This window comes from Poecilia reticulata, linkage group LG10 (assembly GCF_000633615.1).
Source record: "Poecilia reticulata strain Guanapo linkage group LG10, Guppy_female_1.0+MT, whole genome shotgun sequence".
Classification (NCBI taxonomy): Eukaryota; Metazoa; Chordata; class Actinopteri; order Cyprinodontiformes; family Poeciliidae; genus Poecilia; species Poecilia reticulata.
Window position 1 is genome coordinate 6,228,932 of NC_024340.1, and position 24,126 is coordinate 6,253,057.

Genomic DNA, 24,126 nt, shown 5'->3' on the forward strand with positions numbered 1-24,126 from the left:
GGGGGATGGTGAACTCTGGATGACCTAAAAAATAACGTTTAATATCTCAGAAACCAAAACTGCACAAACGAAAATTTTAACGGCACAAACCTGCAAAAACGGAGCACTAACCATTCAGACTATTTGCTGGATTTTTTGACGTGGGTGGGGTGTCAGCTTCACACAGCTGGGGAGGAGCGGCAAGAAGACGCAGGGGCAACCGTATCTGATGGGGAAACGCGGATTGACGTAACACCGGGAATATATTGTGAACAATATATTGTTTACTGCAGTCAGTGCATTAAGTCGATGCACTGACCGGTGTGACTGTCACATGTCGCACAGAACCCATTTCCAAGTAGTATAGCTTTGCTGAAAAACAAACAAAAATTCCGTTTTTTTTTGGCCATCTTTCAAAAATTTCTGTAAAAATAAAAATTGTACAATCTCACTGACCCTGAATATAACACTAAGTGGGATAATTAACTGAGTAGGACATAAAATAATGAGCTCATTATTTTGTGTTTAGTGATTCTGACCAGCTTGATTCACATGTTTTTATCAATATTGAGATGTGAAATTGGCTGTAGATTAAACCCACTTGGCCTGACAGATATTTGTTTTACCATCACATCCAAATTCAAAACCACTCCACATTATTTGCAATGATTTTGATTTTTTCATGTGGTTTATTTGTTAAAACAGACCAAACACAGTGACTGTCCCAAATAAATTTTGTGTTTAGAATATCTGGTGCATATTTACGGAGGACTGAAACTAACATACTTAGATATAAAAGCAGAAAAATAAATGCACCACCTTCCTGAGTTTACTTGTGATAACTTCATACTTTTCATTTTTTGAAAACTTTTTATTGAATATCAAGTTTAGCAGAACTGCGCAATAAAGAGGGTCCAATTTAAAAATGTTTTTTATACTTTGTGTTCAGCTGCACAAATTCTATCATTTGAGATACAGAATTTAAAAAGAACAAATGGTCTATTATTTGAATTTTATGTAAAATTGCAAATTATAAATAAAAATAAATAAAAACGACTCGAAATGACTTGAAATTAAAGGTTCCTGACTTGAGACTTGACTCGACTTTTGCCTGTCTTGACTTGAGACTTGACTTGACTTGAGGACAGACTTGTGACTTACTTGAGACTTGCAACACAGTGACTTGGTCACACCTCTGGTAGTTACTTTTACAATTATTATACAGCATAATTAAATACTTTACAATGAAACCAAAGAACAAAGCCTGTTTTCAGATCAGCGGATGTGCGTGTGTATCAATCGGGCATTAAGGTGATCCGGAGTCATGTCATTAAAGCGTCTCCTCCAACCTGCCCCACGAGATTCACAGCTGTATCTACAGCAGAGCGATGGATCTCGTCAAGCGAGCCTCCGGTCGGGTTTTGCGCAGCCTCTGGCCACAGCTTTTTTCCAGCTGGCATTCAAAGTTTCAGTTTCCATCTCCTTAATGGCCAATCTATATTAAATATCGTAACTTTATTGGCACTCAGGTATACAAGAAGCGCGGAGACCGTTTTTGCCAATCAGGACGCAGAACACTGTGGAAAAAAATGCACAAAAAAATTTGCGAAAGGTGAACCGCGTTATAGCGAGGGTTCACTGTATATGAAATAATTTATAAAATCTAACCGAGTAATTTGTAGAATGGTTGTATGTCTGAGTTTATCTAGGTGTATCTGAGACTTAATTCTCATGCCTGGCCTCATAATGCCTCAGCATTGAAAAGGTGGATTTATTTAAATAAGACAGTTTAGTCAAACATATGCGACACTTAACCTGCAGAACATAATATGAAAGTAAACCAAGTCAATTTCAGCTGAATTTGCATTCAGATAGATCAAGTAGAAACTGACAAGAACCGGATGAAACAACAAAAATGAAAAATGTATTTTCCAATATAAGATCAAAATGGTCCCACACTACTGCGGAAACCTTTCCTTTGAAGCTGCTCCATAGTTGACTCTGTTCCGTAAAAGATCAAGAATTCGTTTGGCAAATGCATTTGACAGATTCGCTGTCTTATAAACAGTCTGGCGCGTTAATGTCATTTCGAAACAGTTCCTGTATCGGTCACGTGACTTGCTGAAACCAATACGCGCACCAACACGGGTGTGGGCATGTCAAGCATGTGAGCTTGACACGTCACACTAAGTTCTTTGATTTGCAGCACTAAGACCCGCCTCCTGGCTCTGATTTGTTGTTTCTGACTAGGTGTGCCGTGTCTTCAGATGGTACTGGGAGGAGCGAGGAGGTGGATTTCTTCAGATTGTCTCGTACCATACAGTCACAAGGTGACGGTTTAAACAAATATGTAAAAAAAAAAAAATGTTTTTAAAGGTTTTATAAAAAAAAAAAAAGATTCATACATACTGAATACTCAAAGCTCTGAAGGGATCACCATATCTATTAAAGTGGATTTCAATCCACACGTTCACCTATCACAGTAGAGGCCTAGTGTAAGCAAACTTCTCCAGCTTGAACATCCCAAAAAGTAGCACTGAGTATTAACACAGGTATTAATTTTTTATTAGAAAAGACTGCAACAGTTACTGTGACCCTTCAGTTTCTCAGCAGGACCATATCTATCATCCATCATGGCCCGGCTCAGAGAGGCAGCATCACCTCTGACTGGAATAGACACAGCTGGATCCATGTTTCCTCATCCTCACTGCCTTATCCACACAGTGGGAGATCTGACTGTACTGACTGCTTCCAGCATCCAGTCACCTTATTGCAGTTCATAGTCATCTATACAGCCTTCTCATCTACTCACAACCAATGAGAGAGTAGATCCTCACACAGACCGTCCCATTATCCAGAAGGGCCGGCTGATCACCGATAGGTGGGAACATTCAAAGAGCAAAAAGTGAACTGGAGGTTTGATTCCGTCAGCTGTGCTGAGGACAGGTGGGAGCAACACCTGAGTTCAGCACATGATTCTCTGATGACCAGCAGATGCTAAACGCTGGGTGGAGTTAGGCCTGTGATAAGAGAGGAGGCTGAAGAGATCGGCCTCAGAGGAGGCTAAATAATCTAATGTCAATTAAGGGCTTTGTAAAAACAAGAGAACATTGTACAAACAGTTAAATTACAAACATATAGGGTGTTGCTGGGCATTCATATATAGACATGAATCTATTTTACTGCAAAAACACAGTAGAATATTCTTTCACTTGGAGGAATAACTCAGGCGAACCACCTGAGCACAAAGTCCTTTGTTGTCATGGAGACAGCAAGTTTACTGCTGGCCCTCTTTCTTCTCCCCCTCTGAGCCGCTGCTGCTTCCACTGCTGCTGCTGTCCCGCTCCGCTGCCATCTGCAAACACCAACATGGAGTCAACCCTCTGCTCATCAGGCAAACACTGAGGCCAGACTCACTGTGAACGACCTTCCTACCTTCTTGTAGGCCATTTCAAAGAGTTTCAGAGACGCCTGCTGCAGGTTGTTTGCTGCCTGTTTGATGTTCTCTCCAGTCTCCGTGTCCTTATTGGCCAGGAGGTCCTGAACCTTCGTGATCTCCTCCTTCAGCTTGTTGCACTGATGACACACAGCAGAGTCATCAATGAGGAAAACAGCCTTAGAATACACAAGTCCTGTGATAAATGCTCACTTCCTGTTCTTTTCAGAAGATTTGATTGGTTAAACTTGACGCTTCATTAGAGAGCTCAGGCTTCTTTTATAACCCTGTTGAGACTGAATGCTGGTGTTTAGCCAGCATTCAGCTCTTTCTATTTTTAGAGGACACAAATAGTTCATCTTAACATTCTGTAAGGTTTCATGAACTCAAATTCAATAGTTCTTAAGACAATGGAATTAATAATTCTATTATTAATTCTATTAACGATTAGATCAATTAATAATTCTAATCAACAATTATCAATCGACTGATAGGAAACACTTATCAAGATCAAGATACGTTTTCAGCCATATCATCCAGCCCTGCTTGCACGAATGTGTCAAGAGTGAGTTATAGGTAGTCTAAATATATTAAGTTTATTGTTCAATCATGTCTTTGGACTCAACCACAGTACAAAATTCCAGGCTTTTTTCCATTAGAATCTCTAAGCAAACCCACATGACATAAAGCCACATTTCCCAGACTACAGAAAATGTTGCAGTTGTACCTCATCAGCAGGAAGCTGATCTTTAAACTCCTCCATCTTGGATTCTGTGTCATGGATGATGCCCTCAGCTGTATTGACGGCCTCCACTCGTTCCTGCAGCATCAGTACAGTTACCAGTGAGATGAAGATAAAGCAGTATGTACACCTAGAGGAAATGTTGACGTCTAGACAGCCTCACCTTTCTCCTCTGGTCCTCCTCGGCGTACCGCTCAGCGTTCTTGATCATGTTCTCGATGTCGTCCTTACTGAGACCTCCTGATGACTGGATCACAACTGGAGGAACAAGTCAGAGGTCAGGAGCCTCACCAAGCAGCCCGAGGATTAAAACCTTCCAACTTCAGCACAGCAGGGTTTCCCCCAGAAAACTTGCTTAGCCTGGTGGTTGGAGCGCCGAGGTGGTTCACCGTGTTTTTGTATTAAAAGATGTTAAGTAGACAGGAAATGTAAAAATATTACTGGGTAAATTATATGTTACTGGAAAACATCACCAATGAAATATGATATCTAAACCCACAACTAGTTTTAAAAACGCATCAAAAAATACAATTAAATGAATATCAATTATTTGCACTTCTGTTTAATCCAAATTTAGTCAGCAACTCTATATGGCTCCAGGGCTTGATGGGCCCCATAAATGCTAATATTTTAACATAGACCACAGATATATAAATGTAACATTTGTTTATTGAGATGATCAATGCTGCTAAATTTGATTCAATGGTTTCAGCATACATAAATTAAAAGATTTTAAATTGTTTAACATTTATATGTAAGATTTTAAGGAGCTGGCAAGTTTACTTCGTAAAAGTTCAAAGAAAAATATTCAGATTGTTTTGTTACCATAGCTACACTCTGATGCTGTGAGTTTAATCTTTGAGTTTGAGCTCTGTTTGCCCACAAATTCAAACTAGTAAACTTATTGCTTTCTAGGTTGGTCAATTAAACTACTCCCCTTCTCCCAGATTTCACTAAATCTAACACAGAAGCTGTTAGAGGTGCTGATGATTTTAGCAACAAAAGGGGTTCTTAAGTCAAATTCTGCTCAGGGTCTCATACAGCCTTGGACCGGTCCTGCATGATGAGGTAAACCCAGTGGTGGGAAGTAACGAAGTACAAGTACGTCGTTACTGTACTTAAGTACAATTTTCGTGTATCTGTACTTTACTTAAGTAGATTTAATAATGGATACTTTCTACTTTTACTCCACTACATTTTACAGCAAGTATCTGTACTTTCTACTTCACTACATTTCTACAAACTGTCACGTTACTCGTTACATCCAAGTCGCGTTGCTCTTTTTTTCCATTCAAATGTGAAGTTCAGGGACTTAAGGTGGCGCCGTAAAATCCGAGCAATAACGTGACTTAGTGTCTGTTGTCACCCATCGTCTCCACCTTTACTTGCAAGCGGACCTCCAGACATGCGCAGTGGTTTCCTCTGAGCGGGAGTAATATAATAGCGCTGCATAAATCATAAGATATGGCGACATGTAAAATCAGCAGCGCTTTGCTTTCACAGACGGTGGGGACTTCGTCCAATTTTTAGCGTCACTTGGAAGGAAAGCTTAAAGAAAGGTAAGATCTGTGGACGTGATGCTAGCAAAGCTAGCTGTATTGACTGAAACACATGTTGCATCTGCGATGAAAAAAAGTTGTCACTCATGCACTGAATTACTGTGTGGAGGTGTTGACTGAGGTGTCGCAAATATGGGACAACGCTGTGACCAAAGTGCAATATAGTAATATGACATTCATGGACGATCTGATTCTTCTGGACGGATCTTGACCAAGTCCTGTAGTGCTGAAGCCTCACTGAAAGCCGTTCTTTGTTCTTGTAATGCTCTGYGTACACTGCAGTAGCTATTTTATTTCATTAAAATATATTTATATTTAATTGGTGAATAAATAAAACAAGAATGTAGGAACACAGAACATGCTCATTGCTCTTTGTTTTCGTCACCTGTCATGGTGGCAGACGTTGCAGCAGGAGGGAGGATGAGAACAGTCACCTCCTCCTGCTTGGTTCCTTCTTGCTTATTGGGCCTTGGACAGTGTTCATAGTTGAGCGTTGTTAATCGCTATGTTTAATGGTGCAGACAATTATTATTTATGACATTGGCAATACCGCCCAGGGTGTTATTTTTTTAGGGATGGCAGGAGACCTCTGTGTATTGTGGCACAGAGATGAAAGCAAAACAGAATGAAGAAGAGTTTGAATTGTCACTGGTTACATTTATTTCAGCTCTAAGCATTTAATATCTAGGTGTTTTTATGGGAAAGTGAATCTTTCAGATCAATTTGAGAAGCAGTTTTGATAGGTGCACTAAATTTTATTGTCATATAGCACGGGGTGCTGGTTTTGATTTGGTCTTGGATTTGGTGGTCTAGACTACAACTCTGCTACGTGGCTCCTTGGTTCCATGTCCTCCTCTGCCAGTTGGATTTCTTTCAAAATAAATGTGTGGCAAAAAAAGTGAAGTTCATGTTATGTTAGGACAGGAGACGAGATGTTTCCATCCCTGAAATTATGATGCATAGAATCACATATCTAAGTCTAAACTRTGTTACAGAGTAAACRCAATAAAAACATGYTTTATCTGTGGCATTKTTCATTAAAATGGCACATTTCTGATATATTAAAATTAAATACGATCGGTTCACTTAATGATATTAGTGATTAGGCAATTCATTCAGCAAGTACTTTTACTTTTAATACTTAAGTATTTTTAAAAGCCAGTACTTTTTTTACTTTTACTTAAGTAAAATGTTAATGTGGTACTTTGACTTTTACTTAAGTACATTTTTGTCTGTGTATTTGTACTTTTACTTAAGTAAAGTACTCCAGTGGTGGAGTACTTTCTCCACCACTGGGTAAAACCATCTCAGTACGCAGAGATGCGTAACAAACAGGAGATTTAATTCAATGTTGCTAATGTGGCTTTAGTAGCTCTTACATTTCTGTCTGTTGAGTTGTTAACAAGGGGACACAGAAACTATTTTGGTTGGTCGAGAGTTTATGGGATGAGTTTCTCAGATCTCCGCGCAGCCGCACACATTAACTCTGGCTGACTAAGTGGAAAAAGCATTTGATATGGTTTGATGCATCATGTAACCAGAACAATAATAATAAAATAATATACAACCAGCGTGATGTGGGACTGCAAGGTAAGCACGAAAGCTCCTCACTGGGCTGAACCTGCATGATGAGGTTAGCACTGGCTCGTTAACCACTAACGCTCTGGCCAACCGGAAACATAGACATAAACTTCATCAGCGTAGACGCAGCCGGGCGCTGGGCAGCGTCTTGAGATGGAAAAGCTGCACAAAATCCTTTGTCCACAAATATAAATCATTCTCACCGCTCCTCAATGCACCTCTGAACGCGCAAGTTATTTCTGCGGTTCACGTAGTGCTGCGCAACCAGAGCTAACGCGGTGGGGTTTAAACTCCTACCTTGATCAAAAAACTCTAGAAAGAAACAAAAGTCCTCACAGGGGGTTGATGTAAATATCCATACAGGTCAGCCTGTGTCCAGTTTGAGTAAAAGGAGGTGGTATAAACTTAAGGCTGCTGTAGTGTGCGAGGCAATGGACAGAGGCGCCAGCGGTGTGATTGGTCAGGTTTTAAAGGCATAAATTATAAACCTACCTTCTATAAATATGTTTTTAGGAATAAATCTGCTCCGCCAGTGAAACGCTCAGAGCAACAGACACGCTTGCAATCCGGCTTAAAAAAAAAAAACAAAAAAATTTTTTTATTATTATTTTCATAAGAGCATAAACAAGAAAGGCCTAGCCTGACGGTGGCGCTAATAAAGCATGGTGGGCTGCCAGGTATAAAATTCACGGGGGGAAACCCTGTACAGGAAACTCAAGTTTGAATTCAGTTCCTCAGTCAAAACTGAGTAGAACTGCCTGCATTTACAGTAGCAGATCGGCTGGCGTACGCCTATCAGCTTTGTACCTGTTCAGCATCAACAGTCTCCGCTCATTTCCTTTCCAATTATGCCTGTCGCGATAAAACGATAAATCAATTAATCGCACGATAAATTAAACCTATCAACCTCATTTTAATTATCGGCTTTATCGTCTCCTCCTGCCTTTTTTCTTTCTGTTGATGAATGAAAAAAGGTTGGGAGCTCCGGTGCTCTCCGCTGACCCTCCCTTCCTCATTTGCTCGGTGTAATGTCCAGCTCACACTACACGAGTTGTCGGCCGACTGTCGGCCCATTTTCAAAGCCTGAGAGACACATGAGCCAACAGAAATCCTAGGTATAATGGTTTAAATCGGGTTCGATTGTGCCGTGTGGTGTCCAGCCACATGGGCACAAAATAATGGCTACAAGTCCAGTTAACCAATTTTAAAATCAGGCATTAATCAATGCTTTACTAGAACCTACCAGTGATGCATGTGGATAGAGTCAGCGTAAAGTTCTGACAGAATGAAAATTGAAAATCATTATAACCTATTTAAGTCACGTTAACGAAGAACAGCTGAAAAGTTAACAGGTTTATCAACTGCAGTAGCAATTTGGCTCCAACTCCTCTCCTTGTCATTTCTATATTCTTTGCACGAAATGTTGAATAAATATTAATGTTGTCTGCACATATCTCCGGGTTGCTGTGCCAGTTGTTTGGGATTCCCCTCCGTAATTTCCCCTCAGAAAGCACGGAGGAGAATCTGCGCTTTCTGATTGGCTACCTGTCACATTCAACAGGCTGCGTTAAGCTCCCAGTTGGGGAAAACCCCTGATTTAGATCGGAGCGGCCACGACAATCTACCGTAACACACCACACACTGCAAGATGATCTGTTACGAAATCACTAGCGAGAATCTTAGATCGGTCAACAATCTAAGATTGTCATAGGAGTAAAAAATAGTGTAGTATGAACTACTGCATTAGGTAGTCGGATGTGCCCATCTTGTCCATTTAAATCTAGTGATTACTGAAGGGGAATATAGTATACAGACTTCATAATCTGCACTCTTTTGGTTGAATGCAATATTTATTTCCACTTTGGCTTTATGTTACTTAGTTTTTATTCAAGTACGTTTTTTGTTAATGGAGACTGAGAATCCATTTTATTTTTGTTTATGGTTGTTTCGTTTATTTAGTTCATCAGTTCCAGTGTCATGTGTTCTTTTGAAAATAAAGTGTATCTATCTATGGCAGGAAATCGCATGCATTATTAGTCATTTCCATTAAATCAGTGTCAAAAGGTCTTGAAACAATATTATCGTTTATCACAATAATTCTTTAGACAATTAATCGTCTAGCAAAAATTGTTATCGTGACAGGCTTATTTCCAATTCTTTCTTTAGAGATTTATGTCTGGACATTGACTGGGCCATTCTTTGATGTTCCCAGTAAGCTGCATTAAAGCCAAGTGGCTCTATAGACTCCTCCAGTCAGGCCGTACTCACTTTGCTGCTCGCGGCCCGTGCCTTTATCCTTGGCTGACACGTGGACGATGCCGTTGGCGTCGATGTCGAAGGTAACTTCGATCTGAGGGACTCCGCGGGGGGCTGGAGGGATCCCCACCAAGGTGAACTGACCCAGCACCTTGTTGTCTGCTGCCATCTCTCTCTCCCCCTGACACACTTTGATTTCTACCTGAGTCTGGCCATCAGCTGCTGTGGAGAACACCTTCAGAGGACGCAGACAAGACAGGGATACTGCAGTGGGTTCTGTGGTGAACCGGACCGGGCCAGTGGTGCTGCTCCACCTACCTGGCTCTTCTTGGTGGGGATGGTGGTGTTCCTGTTGATGAGCTTGGTGAAGACGCCTCCCAGGGTCTCGATGCCCAGTGACAACGGAGTTACGTCCAGGAGGAGTACATCAGTGACATCACCGGCTAGAACTCCACCCTGAATGGCTGCTCCTATGGCGACGGCCTCGTCAGGGTTGACCGACTTGCTCGGGGCTCGGCCAAATAGATCCTGAACGGTCTGCTGGACCTGCACACAGAGAGCCACAGGGTTACTGACAGCTTTACTGTGTTACATTTCTGATGCATCCCACTGTGCAACACCCCTCCTGGCCAGCAGGTGTTACAATTCTATCAATCTATTGTGCTCCCTTGAACAGGTTAAGCTAGGTAAAAAAATAAGTTTTATATTTTTGGCACAGAATAATTCTTAGATAATGAGATTTTAGTCTGCTCAGTATTCTTTTCAGAATAAGCTCTGTCACTTTAAAACCAAATAAGCTGCCGCTGGCCACGCTCCCAACTCAATGTTTACACTTGCACGTGAAAACAGCTGCAAACAGATGCACAAGTATACAATTATAAATATTTGAATAGCATTAGTAGAGCCTCCTGCACAACAAACAACACTACAGCAAGAGGTTTCTGGATGGTATGTCAACAACAAAACACTTGTCTTTTCCAACAGCCATTGTACAGTGCATACAGCGGTAAAACCTGCTGACCAAACCTCCTGGAGCTCCACTTGGGTTGATGGGTAACAGCACAGTGTGACTCAATAATCGGGAGGGGTTTTTGAAATGGCTCGTTTTTCCCAGACAACAAAAAATTACCTTATTTGAGTGTTTTTTTTAAGCAGCTGGGATGTTTTTATAAGCAGTAGAAATCCAAATGGAAGTACAAATGCATGGTAGGTCTCCTTTAATGTGCTGCTCAGTTCTCCCAGCAACACTAGTTTCTCGGATAAATCTCAACCAGTCCTGAACAGGCTCTGCTGAATGATCACAGGTATCCTGTTAATACCTTGGGCATGCGGGTCATGCCTCCCACCAGCAGCACCTCTCCGATGTCTCCCTTGGACACTTCGGCGTCCTGCATGGCCTTCTGGCAGGGGGCCATGGTGCGGCGGATCAAGTCGGCCACGATGCCCTCAAACTGAGAGCGGGTCAGCTTCATGTTCAGGTGTTTGGGTCCAGAGGCGTCCATGGTCAGGTAGGGGAGGTTGATGTCCGTCTGGGGAGCAGAGGAACATGTCAGTGGACGGTGTGTGTGTGTGTAGGGATGGTCTGCAGGAGCTACTGACATTAAAACACACTTCCTACCTGCAGAGAAGAGGACAGCTCACACTTTGCCTTCTCTGCAGCCTCTCTGACCCGCTGCAGCGCCATGTTGTCCTTCATCAGGTCCACACCAGACTGGAGAAACAGAGTCAATAAAAGCCACCAGAAGGAAGAAAGCAGTGTGTCACAATGCTCAACTACGGCCCTGTGATTTTTACGATGCGGAAAACAAGGATGGAATCATGGAATTTAATAAACAAAATGGAACCAACCAAATGGGTAATTTAATTTAATTAGTGGATTTCCGCACGGCCAACAAAAAGGATCTACAGTAGTTCCTGTGGCGTTATGGAGGCGAGTACAAGTTTTTACTTTTTATAGTTTTCTTTTGTGGCAAATATTTTGGTGTTGAGTTTAACTCTAATGCATTTTCAAAAGGGAGACTTTTTGTTAAAAACAAGATTCTTAGTTTTGGAGACTTTTTGTTAAAAACAAGATTCTTAGTTTTGAACATAATGTTTGAGTTCTAAAAAAAGAGTGGGAAACTAACACCTTTTAAAGTTAATGTTCTGTGAATCACAGCACTTTGTGTCATTTGTGAAACAGAAAAACAGAAACAACCTCAAGTTATCGATCTGTTAATTTTTTTAATTCAGAGCATGATTACATTCTGGGGTAACAAATATGGCTAAAATGAAAAACATGTCTTTTGAATAATTAAAACGGAATACGTGGAATTTGGGGAAATAATCAGACATAGAACCTAACTCACCTCTCTCTTGAACTCCTTCACGATGTGTTTGAGGAGGTGCTGGTCAAAGTCTTCTCCTCCCAGGAAAGTGTCTCCGTTGGTGGATTTCACCTCAAAAACTCCCTTCTGGATCTCCAGGACTGAAATGTCAAAGGTTCCACCACCCAGATCATACACAGCGATGCTGGAAGAGCAGCAGACGTGTCATTTAACCTCAGGTCAGCAGCATCAAACATCAACATTACTCTGATTGTTACTCACATCTTGTCCTGGGTTTTGTCTAATCCGTAGGCCAGAGCAGCAGCGGTCGGCTCGTTGATCACACGCAGGACGTTAAGGCCGGCGATCTGACCGGCGTCTTTGGTGGCCTGAGGACAGACAAGTGAAGCTCAGTTCATCCTGACAGCAGCCAGAGGAGGCCTGGTCTGAGTCATCTAAAACCAGAAGAAACTCTGGTCAATTCAAACCTGATAGAACTCATATGTTTATTTCATTTCCGGTAGCTGTACAGACAACTCATTGTCCGGGGTCTGTTGATGGAATAAACACTGAGCAGACACATTTGTACCATTTATCCCATCTGTTACATGAGTTGGAATTAGGGCTGTATAAATAAATCGATTTGGCGATATATATCAATATTTTTCGCCTTCGGAAAGTATCGATTTTTCATCTGCTAGTATTGATCCGTTAAACCATATAACCATAGAGCCTTATAGCTCTTTTTAACATCTAGTTTGTTACGGYGTAGCAGCAAGACTCCGCCTCCCTCAGTCTCACTTTCAACTTGAGCTTAAAGTGCACATTATAAACTACACACCAGTTTTTAAATTGTGTTAATAGGTCAAGAATAACCGGAATTATGCTAAAAATAGTAAATCATATTTTCCCGAATATCAGAGAAATGTCAAAAGCGCCGCCATTCCCCGGCTTTTCCGATTATGTGAGAGGGAATGAGCTTCCAAACGTACAAAACATTAGATTCCTGTGTCTTTGGAAATGTAAAATCTTAAATAAATAATGATGGGCTGTATTGTGTTGCTGAGAAACGAAGTAAAGTTGCGCAAGTAACCGTGAAAGAGAAGCGGAACGGAGAAGCGGCGCGAACGGAGCAGCTGCAAAAGCAGTAAGATCGCAAAATTAATGCAAATTTCGACTGGTAGCATTCACTTCGTAATTAGTTTTTATCTTGGCGGTTTCTGTTCTGTATATAAAGGATTACCCGAAGAATGAACATGGGTTGATAACATCCGCAGCGGGCGCGCAGCGGCGCTGTGTTTTGAGCAGAAAGATGAAGAGGAAAAACCCGCAGCCGGAATCCGCGGCGCAGTGAGGATTTCCATAACAATGGCTGATCGATCATTCTTATTAGCAACAGACAAAGAGTATCAGAGACTGAGAGAACGATGAGATCCTGGCAGTCTGAGAGGCAGCTACTCAGAGATCCAAGCAGGGGAATAGCAGCGCTGCGTAGCTGCAGGGAGTTGATCACTAGGTGAGGCGGAGCCACTACTTTAGCAGTTAGTAGGAAACAGCTTACAGTCACGGCTAACTCCGGGAGCCAAGGTAGAAAAGCCTTTTCCCCCATAGTCCAAAAGACTGCATTTGTGGCTGCATTTTTACTCCAAAATGCAGCCACAGTGTCCAAAAGAAAAAACATAAGTGCAATCATTTGCATATTGAGAGTCTACAGAGGCTGATAATCTCCCCACTCTCCTGGATTACAGTTTAAACTTTTGAGTTTTATGTCAAATCCACATGAATTAAATGACAGAAACTAATAATCTCACTGCATCTTTGATTCATTTTGTCCAGCTGCAGACTGTTAGACTGTCCAATCAGAGCCAGGTATTGTGTAGTTGATGCTTTTAATCAGTTTTCAGTTAACTAAATGCAAGTCTATGGAACACAAAATGTCACTAAAATCACTCTGTCCTAAAATCTTTCAGAAAATGCAGTGAATCGTAGCGGATTGTATCTCTCAACAAATATCGTGATACATATCATATTGTGACCAGAATATCGTGTATCGTATTGTGAAATTATTGCATCACTACACCCCTAGTTGGGATTGTTCTATATTTCAATTTTTCCTCCAACAACTGGGAGCAGCTGATTGGCATCACCAAAATTCAAAGGATAAATGAACTATGACCCCCAGAAAGAGCTGAAAAGAGCAGTATGGGGAGAAGGAAGTTCAAATCCCAGACTGCACTGGGATTTGCTCCTCTGTACTTTAAAGAGGAGCAGTAAAAACAAATGAAGAAAATTAACAGAGCAGCTAGCAACTGATGTCATCCAAGGAATATTATGCTGCCAGCAAAACTGACATGCTAGCATGTCCATTTTGTGGACATGTGAGCAAAACTGACTTCTTCATATTTGTTGCAAGCAGGGGCAGATCTAGAAAAAATATCTATGCGGTGGCAAGAGGGAGGCAGAGATTTTTTCAGGGGTGGCAGCATATGCCAGTGTGTGTGTGTCTATATATTTATACATATATATATTCATTCATTCTCACATTTAGCTTACACAGATCTAACACATTGGACTGAATTTACTCGTTGCAAAATATTGTTTTTAACTTGCATTGTTTCAAAATGAGGTTCATGTAGCACCGAGGCCTAAATATAATTTAATATAGTACAGCTAATTATTTACGTCTTTCATACTCCTGCTAATTGATATGTACGACTGGATTGGACAGTGCCCATTAGTCGCTATGTGATTCATTGAGCTATGTCCAGAAAACCATTTTATCCCAATGCAGGACGAGCAGAAATCACAAAAATATTAGTAGTGCCATCATTTCTTATCAGATATATCTATTAAATATGACTAAAAATAAAGATGAAAAAACTGATGTTTGATACATATATTCTCCGTGATACGAATCTATAAACAATTTGATTCAGATAGTTCTGTCAAGATGCAAGAAGGGGTGAATTTCTCTTGATATTGGTCAATCGTTATATTTTAAAATGCTGTAGGAGCCGTAGTTTGATGACTGCTATAAATATTGCCACATTTCACAAACAGAGGGAATTAGTTGAGTTTTTGTCACTTGTTTAACTTTTAGGAATTGCAGCGGCTGCAGACACTGCGCCACATTAAAGGTAGAATAGAGGTGATATACAGGTGGAGAACCAAACTAGACAAAACAACTCCTATTCTGCCTTTTCTCGCTCTGTGTATCGGCATTACATGGGACCCGTTACCATGGCAACGGACAGACAACAGCTCAACGAGCAGATAGATCAGAGATTACCAATCAGGGGAATCAACACCAAAAGACAAACATTTCCCACACACAAAGTACCCAAAAACACTAAAACAGAACATAAAGTGTTACATTATGCTGTCAGGCTTGATGTCTATATTGTGATTATTAATATATTTTCACCTGACACACCTGCTCTAGTTGTCTTAGCTTAGCTAACAGAACCAAAACACACCAAACTGCACAGCACATGTTAAAGTTATCAAAGTCAATAGCGGACCAGCAACAGTTAGGCTAGTATAACTGACTCACTGCTCACTTGTTCAATGTTTTCTTTAAATTAAAACCATTTCCTCACCTGTTAAATCTGAAGTCCTTGTTATCTATGGCTGTCATAGGGTTGAATTAACCACTAAATATTGCGTCCTTTTTTCAGATTCTTTGCGCGATTGTGGTATTTTCCTGACCACTGATATATTCCTGATTCAATGGACAGCAATGGCGTGTGTGTGGCACACAACAAGTCACGTAATGTCCAGTCCTGTTATCAGAGCCTTGCGCTCTGTCTCTGCACTTCCCGCTACTCATCAGTAGGTGTCAGGTTACATTGTGTTGCATTCAAAGTTGTCGGAAAAAAGAGCTTCATGTGCTTAATGTCCGATTTGCCATAACTATTGAATTCAGTCGCCAGCCTTGAAAACCCTGGCAACAGGGGTTTCAAGGCTCTCATTTGGGGTGGCAACTGACACCCTATGCCACCCCAGTAGATCCGCCCCTGGTTGCAAGCCTGACCTGCTACTGGAGATCTTTCAGTATCACCATCCACAACAATTCTCTGAAGATACTTGGATGGTATGAGTTATACAATTTAATTTCCCTTTGGGATAAATACAGTCTTGTTTTCAGTCCTGAGCAGCCTTTCGCTTTTCTGAATACGGTGACCCAGTTCGCTCATGTTTAGAAGCAATATGTTCAGTAGGCAAAGCCAGAAGCTGAGGAGCCTATTGGAAACTAAGCATCATCAAACTGAAGCCCAAACASCCCAACAGGGGATTAATAAAAGAGCAGTGTGTGTGTGTGTGTGTGGTACCTGTCTCTGAGAGTCATTGAAGTAAGCTGGAACAGTGATGACGGCGTTCTTCACGTTGCTGCCCAGGTAGTTCTCTGCAACACAATCAGAATCAGAGCACCATCTTCTGCTCCCTCACAGAACCGCTTAGCTGGCGTTCCCCTGCAACATACCTGCCGTTTCCTTCATCTTCATCAGGACAAAGGCTCCCACCTGGCTGGGGGAGTACATTTTCCCATGAGCCTCCACCCAAGCATCGCCATTAGAGGCCCGGACAATCTTGAAGGGGACATTTTTTCTGAGGGAGGAGAGAAGCAGAATATTAACATCATGTGTGTTCAGGGATCGACCTGCACTCCTCTGGAGAGTCACTCACATATCCTTCTGGACCTCAGCGTCGTCAAAGCGCCGGCCAATCAGCCGCTTGGTGGCATACAGCGTGTTCTTAGGGTTTGTGACAGCCTGGCGTTTAGCAGGCATGCCCACCAGTCGCTCCCCCTCCGCCGTGAAGGCCACAACTGACGGGGTGGTCCTCGCTCCCTCTGCGTTCTCCAACACCTGCAGGAGGAGGAGGTACTCTTCAGGGTGGGTTTGGCTTTTTTCCAAAAACAGTTAATACGCTACAGGGGAGGTGTAAACATGATTTCCAAATAGTTACATAGATACATCAAATCTCTCCCACCCAACTGTTGGATATGTGCCTTATCAGAGGCACAAAGCTAAAAAAAATTTAACTGCAAAGTTCCAGTTCAGAGGAGAAAACTCTCCATTTTTCTGAGATGTGGTCCATGCTAGTTTGAAACCTCTACTTCCTGTTTAATACAGACAGTAACATCAGCATTTGATGAAATTACGCCTTACGTAGCCTGGTTGATTCGCTCCAAGCCAGTAGATGAAAACATGCCTACTTTGCAACATTTTAGGAGTTTGCTCAAAATTTGAATTATAATTGGATGTAAACAAAACTACTGAACACCAGTTTACTGCTCTTTCTACAAATAAAAATATTTCAAAAAACATATGCTCAATAGGAACCAAAACGACCTATGACAAAAATAAATAATAGAGGTGTGCCGATCAATCGGTCACCGATCATAATCGGCCGATTTTCGTGAAAAAGTGCATGATCGGTGATCATTGGTTCTTGTTGCCTATACCGATCACCTGCATCTCATTTCGCAGCCTGCCTGTGCAGCTGGTCTCCTCTTTCCTTCACACTGCGCAAACGCGCAGCAACAAATCCTAATCGATGTGGAACTATAACGCACTGAGTGAATTGGGTAGTTTGCGTGTTGCGGCGGAAAATTGAAGCACGTCAAAATGCATCAACACAACGAGGCTAATACGACATAAAAACAATGCCATTCTTGACGGAGTTGGGCTGCAACCCCTGGCAAAAAGTATGGAATCACCAGTCATGGATGAGGACTCAGTCAGACATTTCATGCTGTAAAACAAACTCGGATCAAAAACATGATTCAATAATAAGGTCATTCCAAAGTGCAACTTGTTGGCTTTCAGGAACACTCAAAGAAATGAAGAGAAAACATTGTGGAAGTCAGTGAATGATACTTTTATTGACCAAGCACAGGAAAATAAATATGGAGTCACTCAATTCTGAGGAAAAAAGTGTGGAATCATGAAAAACACAAACAAAAGACCGTTTAAAATACATCACTAGTATTAAGTTGCACCACCTTTGGCTTTTATAATGGCTTTCAGTCTCTGAGGCATGGACTTGATGAGTGACAAACGGTATTCTGCATTAATTTGGTGCCAACTCTCTTTAATAGCAGTTGCCAGATCAGCTTTGCAGGTTGGACCCTTCTTGTGGACCATTTTTTTCAATCTCCACCACATGTTTTCAATTGGGTTGAGATCTAGACTATTTGCAGGCCATGGCATCGACTGAATGCGTCTTTCTCCAAGGAATGCCTTCACTGTTTTTGCCCTATGGCACGATGCATTGTCATCTTGGAAAATTATTTAATCATTTCCAAACATCTGTTCAATTGAAGGGATGAGAAAACTGACCAAAATGCCAATGTAAACTTGTGCACGGACAGAAGAATTAACCACAGTCATCTCCCCAGTGCCTTTGCCTGACATGCAGCCCCATATCATCAAGGACTGTGGAAATTTGGTTTTCTTCAGGCAGGCCTCTTCATAAATCTCACTGGAACAGCACCAAACAAAAGTTCCAGCATCATCACCTTGTCCAATAGAGATTCTTGACTCATCACTGAAGATAACTTTCATCCAGTCTTGTTCTTTTATGTTTAGGTATCAATGCTGGTTTTTGTTTAGCTTTCCTGTATTGAAATTCTATATCCTGTAGGCGATTTCTTACGGTTCAGTCACACACATTGACTCCAGCTTCCTCCCATTTATGCTTCATCTGTTTAGTTGTACTTTTTTGGTTTTCAAGACAAATGGCCTTAAGTCGTTTGTCTTGATGTTTTGATGTCTTTCTTGGTCTACCAGTACGCTTGGCTTCAACAGCCATTCTATGCCATTTGTATTTGGTCCATATCTTGGACCAAATACAAACGGGCTGACTGTGAACAGCCCACATCTTTAGCAACCATGCATGAAGGGTTACCTTCTTCAAGAAGTTTCACAACCCTCTCTTTTGTTTCAAGGGACATTTCTCTTGTTGGAGCCATGGTTCTTGCCACTCCACTTCGTCCAGCAGCCCTCCAAGGCGTCATGAATGCAGGTGTTTTTAACTGCAGACTAATGGGCACATCTCATCTAGGGCAGGTGTCCAGTTAGGGAAAGGAAAAAGACTGGGTGTGTCCTTATTTTCTACCTCCAAATTGAGTGATTCCACACTTGTTTCCTCAGAATTGAGTGACTCCATATTTATTTTCCTGTGCTTTGTCAATAAAAGTATCATTCACTGACTTCCACAATGTTTTCTCTTCATTTCTTTGAGTGTTCCTGAAAGCCAACAAGTTGCACTTTGGAATGACCTTATCATTGAATCGTGTTTTTGATCCGAGTTCGTTTTACAGCATGAAATGTCTGACTGAGTCCTCATCCATGACTGGTGATTCCATACTTTTTGCCAGGGTTGTACATCGAGGCTCACTGCAATAAAAAAGACATATGGAAGAACAGATAGCAGGTAAAGCAGCGCACAGCTACAAACACTCACCCGGATTATTAGCATGACGGTCAGAAAGCTAAACAAATAACCCGTAAAATTATTTAAGTCTTCGAGCTGCGATGTAAGACGCTGGTTCTGCTCTCGCTGTTGAACCGCTGCTACGCGCTACAGGTAGAATATTTCACAGACGGAGCACTGCTTCTGCTCCACCTGGTAGTGAACTCTCACACCAAACCTCTGTTTAAAGCTGCAGCATCTAACCTAAAAAAATACATTTTACATACACATTTAAAACTTTCGCTGTCCTAACATGAGACAGGTAATCTCTTAAAAAAAATAATCGATCTCCTCCCTGCTCTGCATAATTACTCCGCTCAGTCAGAAACAGCCACTCAGAACTAGCAGTAATCAGCTAGCCGCCATGCTGTCAGGAAGTTTTCATTCAGTAACTCTGGATTGTTTATTGTAATGGAATCTGTGTTTGCCTTCGAATGTTAAGTTTTATACTTGAATTTTTTTGGCAATGTTGAGAGGTTTTATTTTGGCTCTTTGCATTATTTAGCCTCTTCAGAGCCTTCATATGTTATCAGTCTGTTAAAGATAGTATTACCGATAGCAGTACAATTTGTCTAAATTAAGATGAATTCATGGTTCCTTTTTCCACATAATGTAACTGTTTATGATTTTTAAAAAAATAAAAAATTGTGTGATCGGTGATCGGCCCTCATGGGTGATCGGTATCGGCAGGAAAAAACCTGATCGGCACATCTCTAATAAATAAATAAAATCAATGCTTGACATAAATACCTCAGTATGAACATGACTTGACACTAACAAATGATGTTTAATCATTTACCTATTCCAATATGCAACAATAAGATCTAATCAATGAAAAGCCAAATAAAGTAGGTTTGCTGACTAACTTTGAGACAGCAGTTYTGTTTAAAGCAGTGTGTCCACATTACTGAGCTAATCCTCACCTTGGCCTGCTTCCCCTCCATGACAGCAACACAAGAGTTGGTGGTTCCCAGGTCAATGCCAATCACTGACCCCTTGATGGCTTCCGACCTGCAGCACATACACATTTCACACCAGGAAGTGATGAGTTTGTGTTTCACACTGTGTAGCTGGCTTTGAACATGGCTAAATTTCCCTCAGCAGTATGACAGCATTTCTACTCACGCATAGTCTCTTCTGGACAGAGCTCTGATTGCATCCGACTGGAACCCACTCCAACATGCCTTAGAACATAAAATTACAAAATGACTCAGAACCCACTGAAATTACAACGAGGACCGCTCTATATTAACATGTTAAACTAGATGAAGTCAGAAGATTCCCGGGCCCCTTTTTAGCGGTGTAACAGCATGAAGCGGGTGAGGAGACTCATGAAGGTCACAGAACCATTTACTAACCTCTTGGAAAAATCTTGTCAGAAAATTTGCATAGTTCGAAGACGAATGGACAGTTCTTAAACTGTTTTAAAACTAGCATAAATTTTAATTCTGCTTAATTTCTTCATGTAATAACTTCTTAGGTTGATGCGTGAACGTTTTGACGCATCCTGTCGTGATGAGTTTGGTAGTAAACTGAAGAGCACGAGCAGCTCACCATCACCCAGCAGATGTTCAATAACCCAGCAAAGAACTAAATGTCACGAACCACTTCGGTCAACCTCAAAAGCTTTTCACTAAACTGCGAGGTGGCCTCAAGCTAGCACTGCTAGCATGCTGTGCTAAGCGGCTAGATGTCAGGGTGTCATGCCGGAATGAGCACTGAGCGTGTGTAGTAATAAAATGGTTGACCTCTTACCTTCTTCACCAAAGACGACACATTTCGAGAGCAGATTTTGGTTGGCAAAGACCTTGAAACGCTCCTTGCGACACCCAACATTTCGACAAGMCGTCTAATGAGTTAACCAAAGCTGTTTCCAAACGAGCAAACAAAAAAGCAGCGCAGTAGGCTTAAAGCCCGAGAGCGACTTGAGAACAGCTTAACTGTGGAGATAAAGCTGCAGAAGTATCCTGTGTCAGTGTCCAAGCGGAAAGAAGTTCCAGCTCAGGCCCGTTCTGACTACTTGTGTCTGGTCTGCAACAGCAAAGGAAGTGCGGAGACGCTTCTGGAATGATCTAACACGTGTTACACCAGTCACCATAGACATCAATACGTAGACCCCTCATAGAGCGCTGAGTCGTACGTAAAAGCGTCCGCCATCTTCTATGTGGCAGCAGAGCGATCGTAGCTCCTTAAGTCCTGTGCTGTGTGGACTTGTTTCAACCGTTTTACGAAACAAACTGGATCCATTAGGATTACCTTCCCCAGGTAAGGATAAAATATAAGAATTACTTGACTTTGCAGCCAGAAATTCGCTTCTAAACAACCGGAAAATATTTTCTATGTAGCTAAATTGGCCCGAAATAACCGCTGATTGTTAGCATAGCAGCTAACGTTTTCATACTGTTTTCTAATGAGAAAGAGCTGATGAAAAACCGTTAGAGGAGAAATTAATTAAAGACTAGGGGATTTTGTGAGGAAAGATCAGTCAGGATCAGAGCTGGAGCTGCTGTTATTCAGTCTCTGTTTCACAGCTCATTCACCATGTCGATATTTAGCTATAAAGATGCTACGTGTCAGAGCCCAACATGCTGAAAATGTCTTTTTATGAATGTGAAGGAAACATGTATTTTCTATTTCACTTTTGGATAACTTCTCTTTTATTCTTGGCTTTAGCCTGTGAACCAGAACGTCTCAGAAGTTATTGGAGTTCTCCCAGTGTGACCAGCAGACTGAACACTGGTCACAGGCTATTTAATAAATAAATGTTTTATTCTTTCACTTTTTCTGTATTTTTAAATATTTCAATCTGAAGTATTAGTGTATTAATGTAGCTTATGTAATGAAATAAAAATAATTTACTCTGTTAGAATTATTTTCACTCTTTGCTGTCAATAGCAGTTGACATACTGTAATAAATATTTATTCTCTGGAAAAAAAGTAAGAAAAATATGTAGTTTAATGTTTGACAATGACTGATTTATAAATCAAAAGTAATTTCTCAATAACGTATAAAAATACAGGAAAATTATTTGTTTCTTGTCTTGAAATGTTAAATGTACATTAAATTATGGAATTATGTAAATATATTCTTTAATAAAACACTGTAAAAATGTGTCTGTTTATCAATTTCAATATAAAAGTTATCAGAATCATTTCTTATCAAATAAAACATTGTGCTCTTTTTTCAGAAATGCCCCAAAACAATTAATAATCACCTCAAAAGTTAGAAACGCTCTCTTTAGTGATTTCTTTGATTGCCAAATATATTGTGTGTGAGAAAATGTGTCAATGGCAGGTATTAACTTAAAATACTTTGTAGAACAGCACTTTATAAAGAAAGGTCCATTCACTTGTATTAGCTGACTGGTAGATATTCCACATTCAATATGGCGGACGCTGTTACGTATTGCAGCAACGGGCCGGCCAGCTCCATGAGGCGTCTACGTATTAATGTCTATTAAAGTCACCACCGAAGGACCCCGAATTAGGCTGTACAGCTACTGCCTGAAAAATTATATTGAATGGCAAAATATTCTACGGCCGCTCGTGAATACTATGCATATATATGCCAGACGGTATAAACTGAACAACAATTGTAAAAAATTATCGAGATTATACAGCTTGTTATTGTTGTCCTTTTCTGTTTTTTGTGAGTGTGGCCGGAATGGGACAGACACAGGTAGTGGGGCATGTGAAGGTCATGATGTAACAAAAGCGAAGGTTTCACGTGCGTTACATCAGTGATGCTGAATGAATGTATATGTTGTGTCATAACCCATCCATACTAGCGCCAATACACACTATTACGATTTTATGTGGCTGTTTTTTTATTGTTAGTCCTGTTAGGAAAATAAATTAAAAATATGCTAGCTTTAAAACTTAACCACATGTACAATATTATATAAAATTAACAGCGTTTTAAAATTAAAACATCTGGTTCTAAATTGCCTCCATGGTCCAGTGGGCATCTCATTTGTAGGATGTTTATATTAAATGTAACACAATAAGTTGAATTTAAAATAGTTTAGTTATTAGTTTTCTATCATTTAAAACAGTTCTTAACCTCCCTGTGGACTGAGCACACATTCACAGGAGGTCGTGGCTGTTTGTGTGAGTTTAACCTTTTGACCATTTTGACAAGATTTAAACAGCTGGTGTAAAACTGAATGCAACATAGAATATCTGTAAAACACAGTCTAATTTGTAATCTCTCGTAGTTGTTAACATGTCTTGACTGAAATAGCCTAATTATAGTTTTCAGATTAATAACTTATTATGCCCTATTGACCTTTATGTTACCTGTAGTTACAGCAGATTGCCTGCTAGATTTTCTGATCTGCCCTTAGTTTGAGCGGGAAACAATCAGGCGAAATTCTAGCTTTCACACTGATCTGTGAAAAGCCATAAAACTGCATGAGTTCAGGCCAGTGGAGGAGAAGGTCTGCTTCCACTTGTTTAGATAAAGGAGACAACTGGTGTTTGATCTTGAAAACAAATTGTAGGGAGTTTCTAACTTTTAAGAGGGTCCGAGACAGCTCCTTGTTGGATGAGCAAAGATATGCCTTATTTCAATAAATTAAAGAGAAGAATATGCCTTTACTATAAAAATTTGTGCACGTGAGGAACAAACCAGATTTGCTTTTGCAATTCTCCAAAGACGAGATCAAGAACGAGATCGCGGATACAAGTGGCCGAAATGGGTTTCCTCCGCAGGGTGGCTGGGCTCTCCCTTAGAGATAGGGTGAGAAGCTCGGTCATCTGGGAGGGACTCAGAGTAGAGCCGCTGCT

General features: G+C 40.9%; 1 protein-coding gene across 1 annotated transcript; it reads right to left on the reverse strand.

Moving 5' to 3' along the window:
* Positions 1-2,520: 2,520 nt before the first annotated feature.
* hspa9 (heat shock protein 9) lies at positions 2,521-21,370 on the reverse strand. The gene is made up of 16 exons (XM_008419753.2): positions 21,094-21,370; positions 20,464-20,522; positions 20,262-20,349; positions 16,546-16,727; positions 16,343-16,467; positions 16,191-16,264; positions 12,142-12,248; positions 11,902-12,064; positions 11,172-11,264; positions 10,873-11,082; positions 9,872-10,099; positions 9,566-9,788; positions 4,321-4,415; positions 4,143-4,235; positions 3,415-3,555; positions 2,521-3,334 (listed from the first exon to the last, which is right to left on the reverse strand). Exons 1-16 carry the CDS (start codon positions 21,172-21,174, stop codon positions 3,257-3,259), a joined length of 2,040 nt encoding a protein of 679 aa, XP_008417975.1. The 5' UTR covers positions 21,175-21,370; the 3' UTR covers positions 2,521-3,256.
* Positions 21,371-24,126: the final 2,756 nt, after the last annotated feature.

Excerpts from the sequence above, each read along its gene's own strand:
- hspa9 (XM_008419753.2), bottom strand. The coding sequence starts at position 21,174 with ATGTTGGGTGTCGCAAGGAGCGTTTCAAGGTCTTTGCCAACCAAAATC. Across the intron at positions 20,523-21,093 it reads TGTCGTCTTTGGTGAAGAAG|GCATGTTGGAGTGGGTTCCA; the intron begins GTAAGAGGTCAA and ends TTATGTTCTAAG. Across the intron at positions 12,065-12,141 it reads GACAAAACCCAGGACAAGAT|CATCGCTGTGTATGATCTGG; the intron begins GTGAGTAACAAT and ends CTGCTCTTCCAG.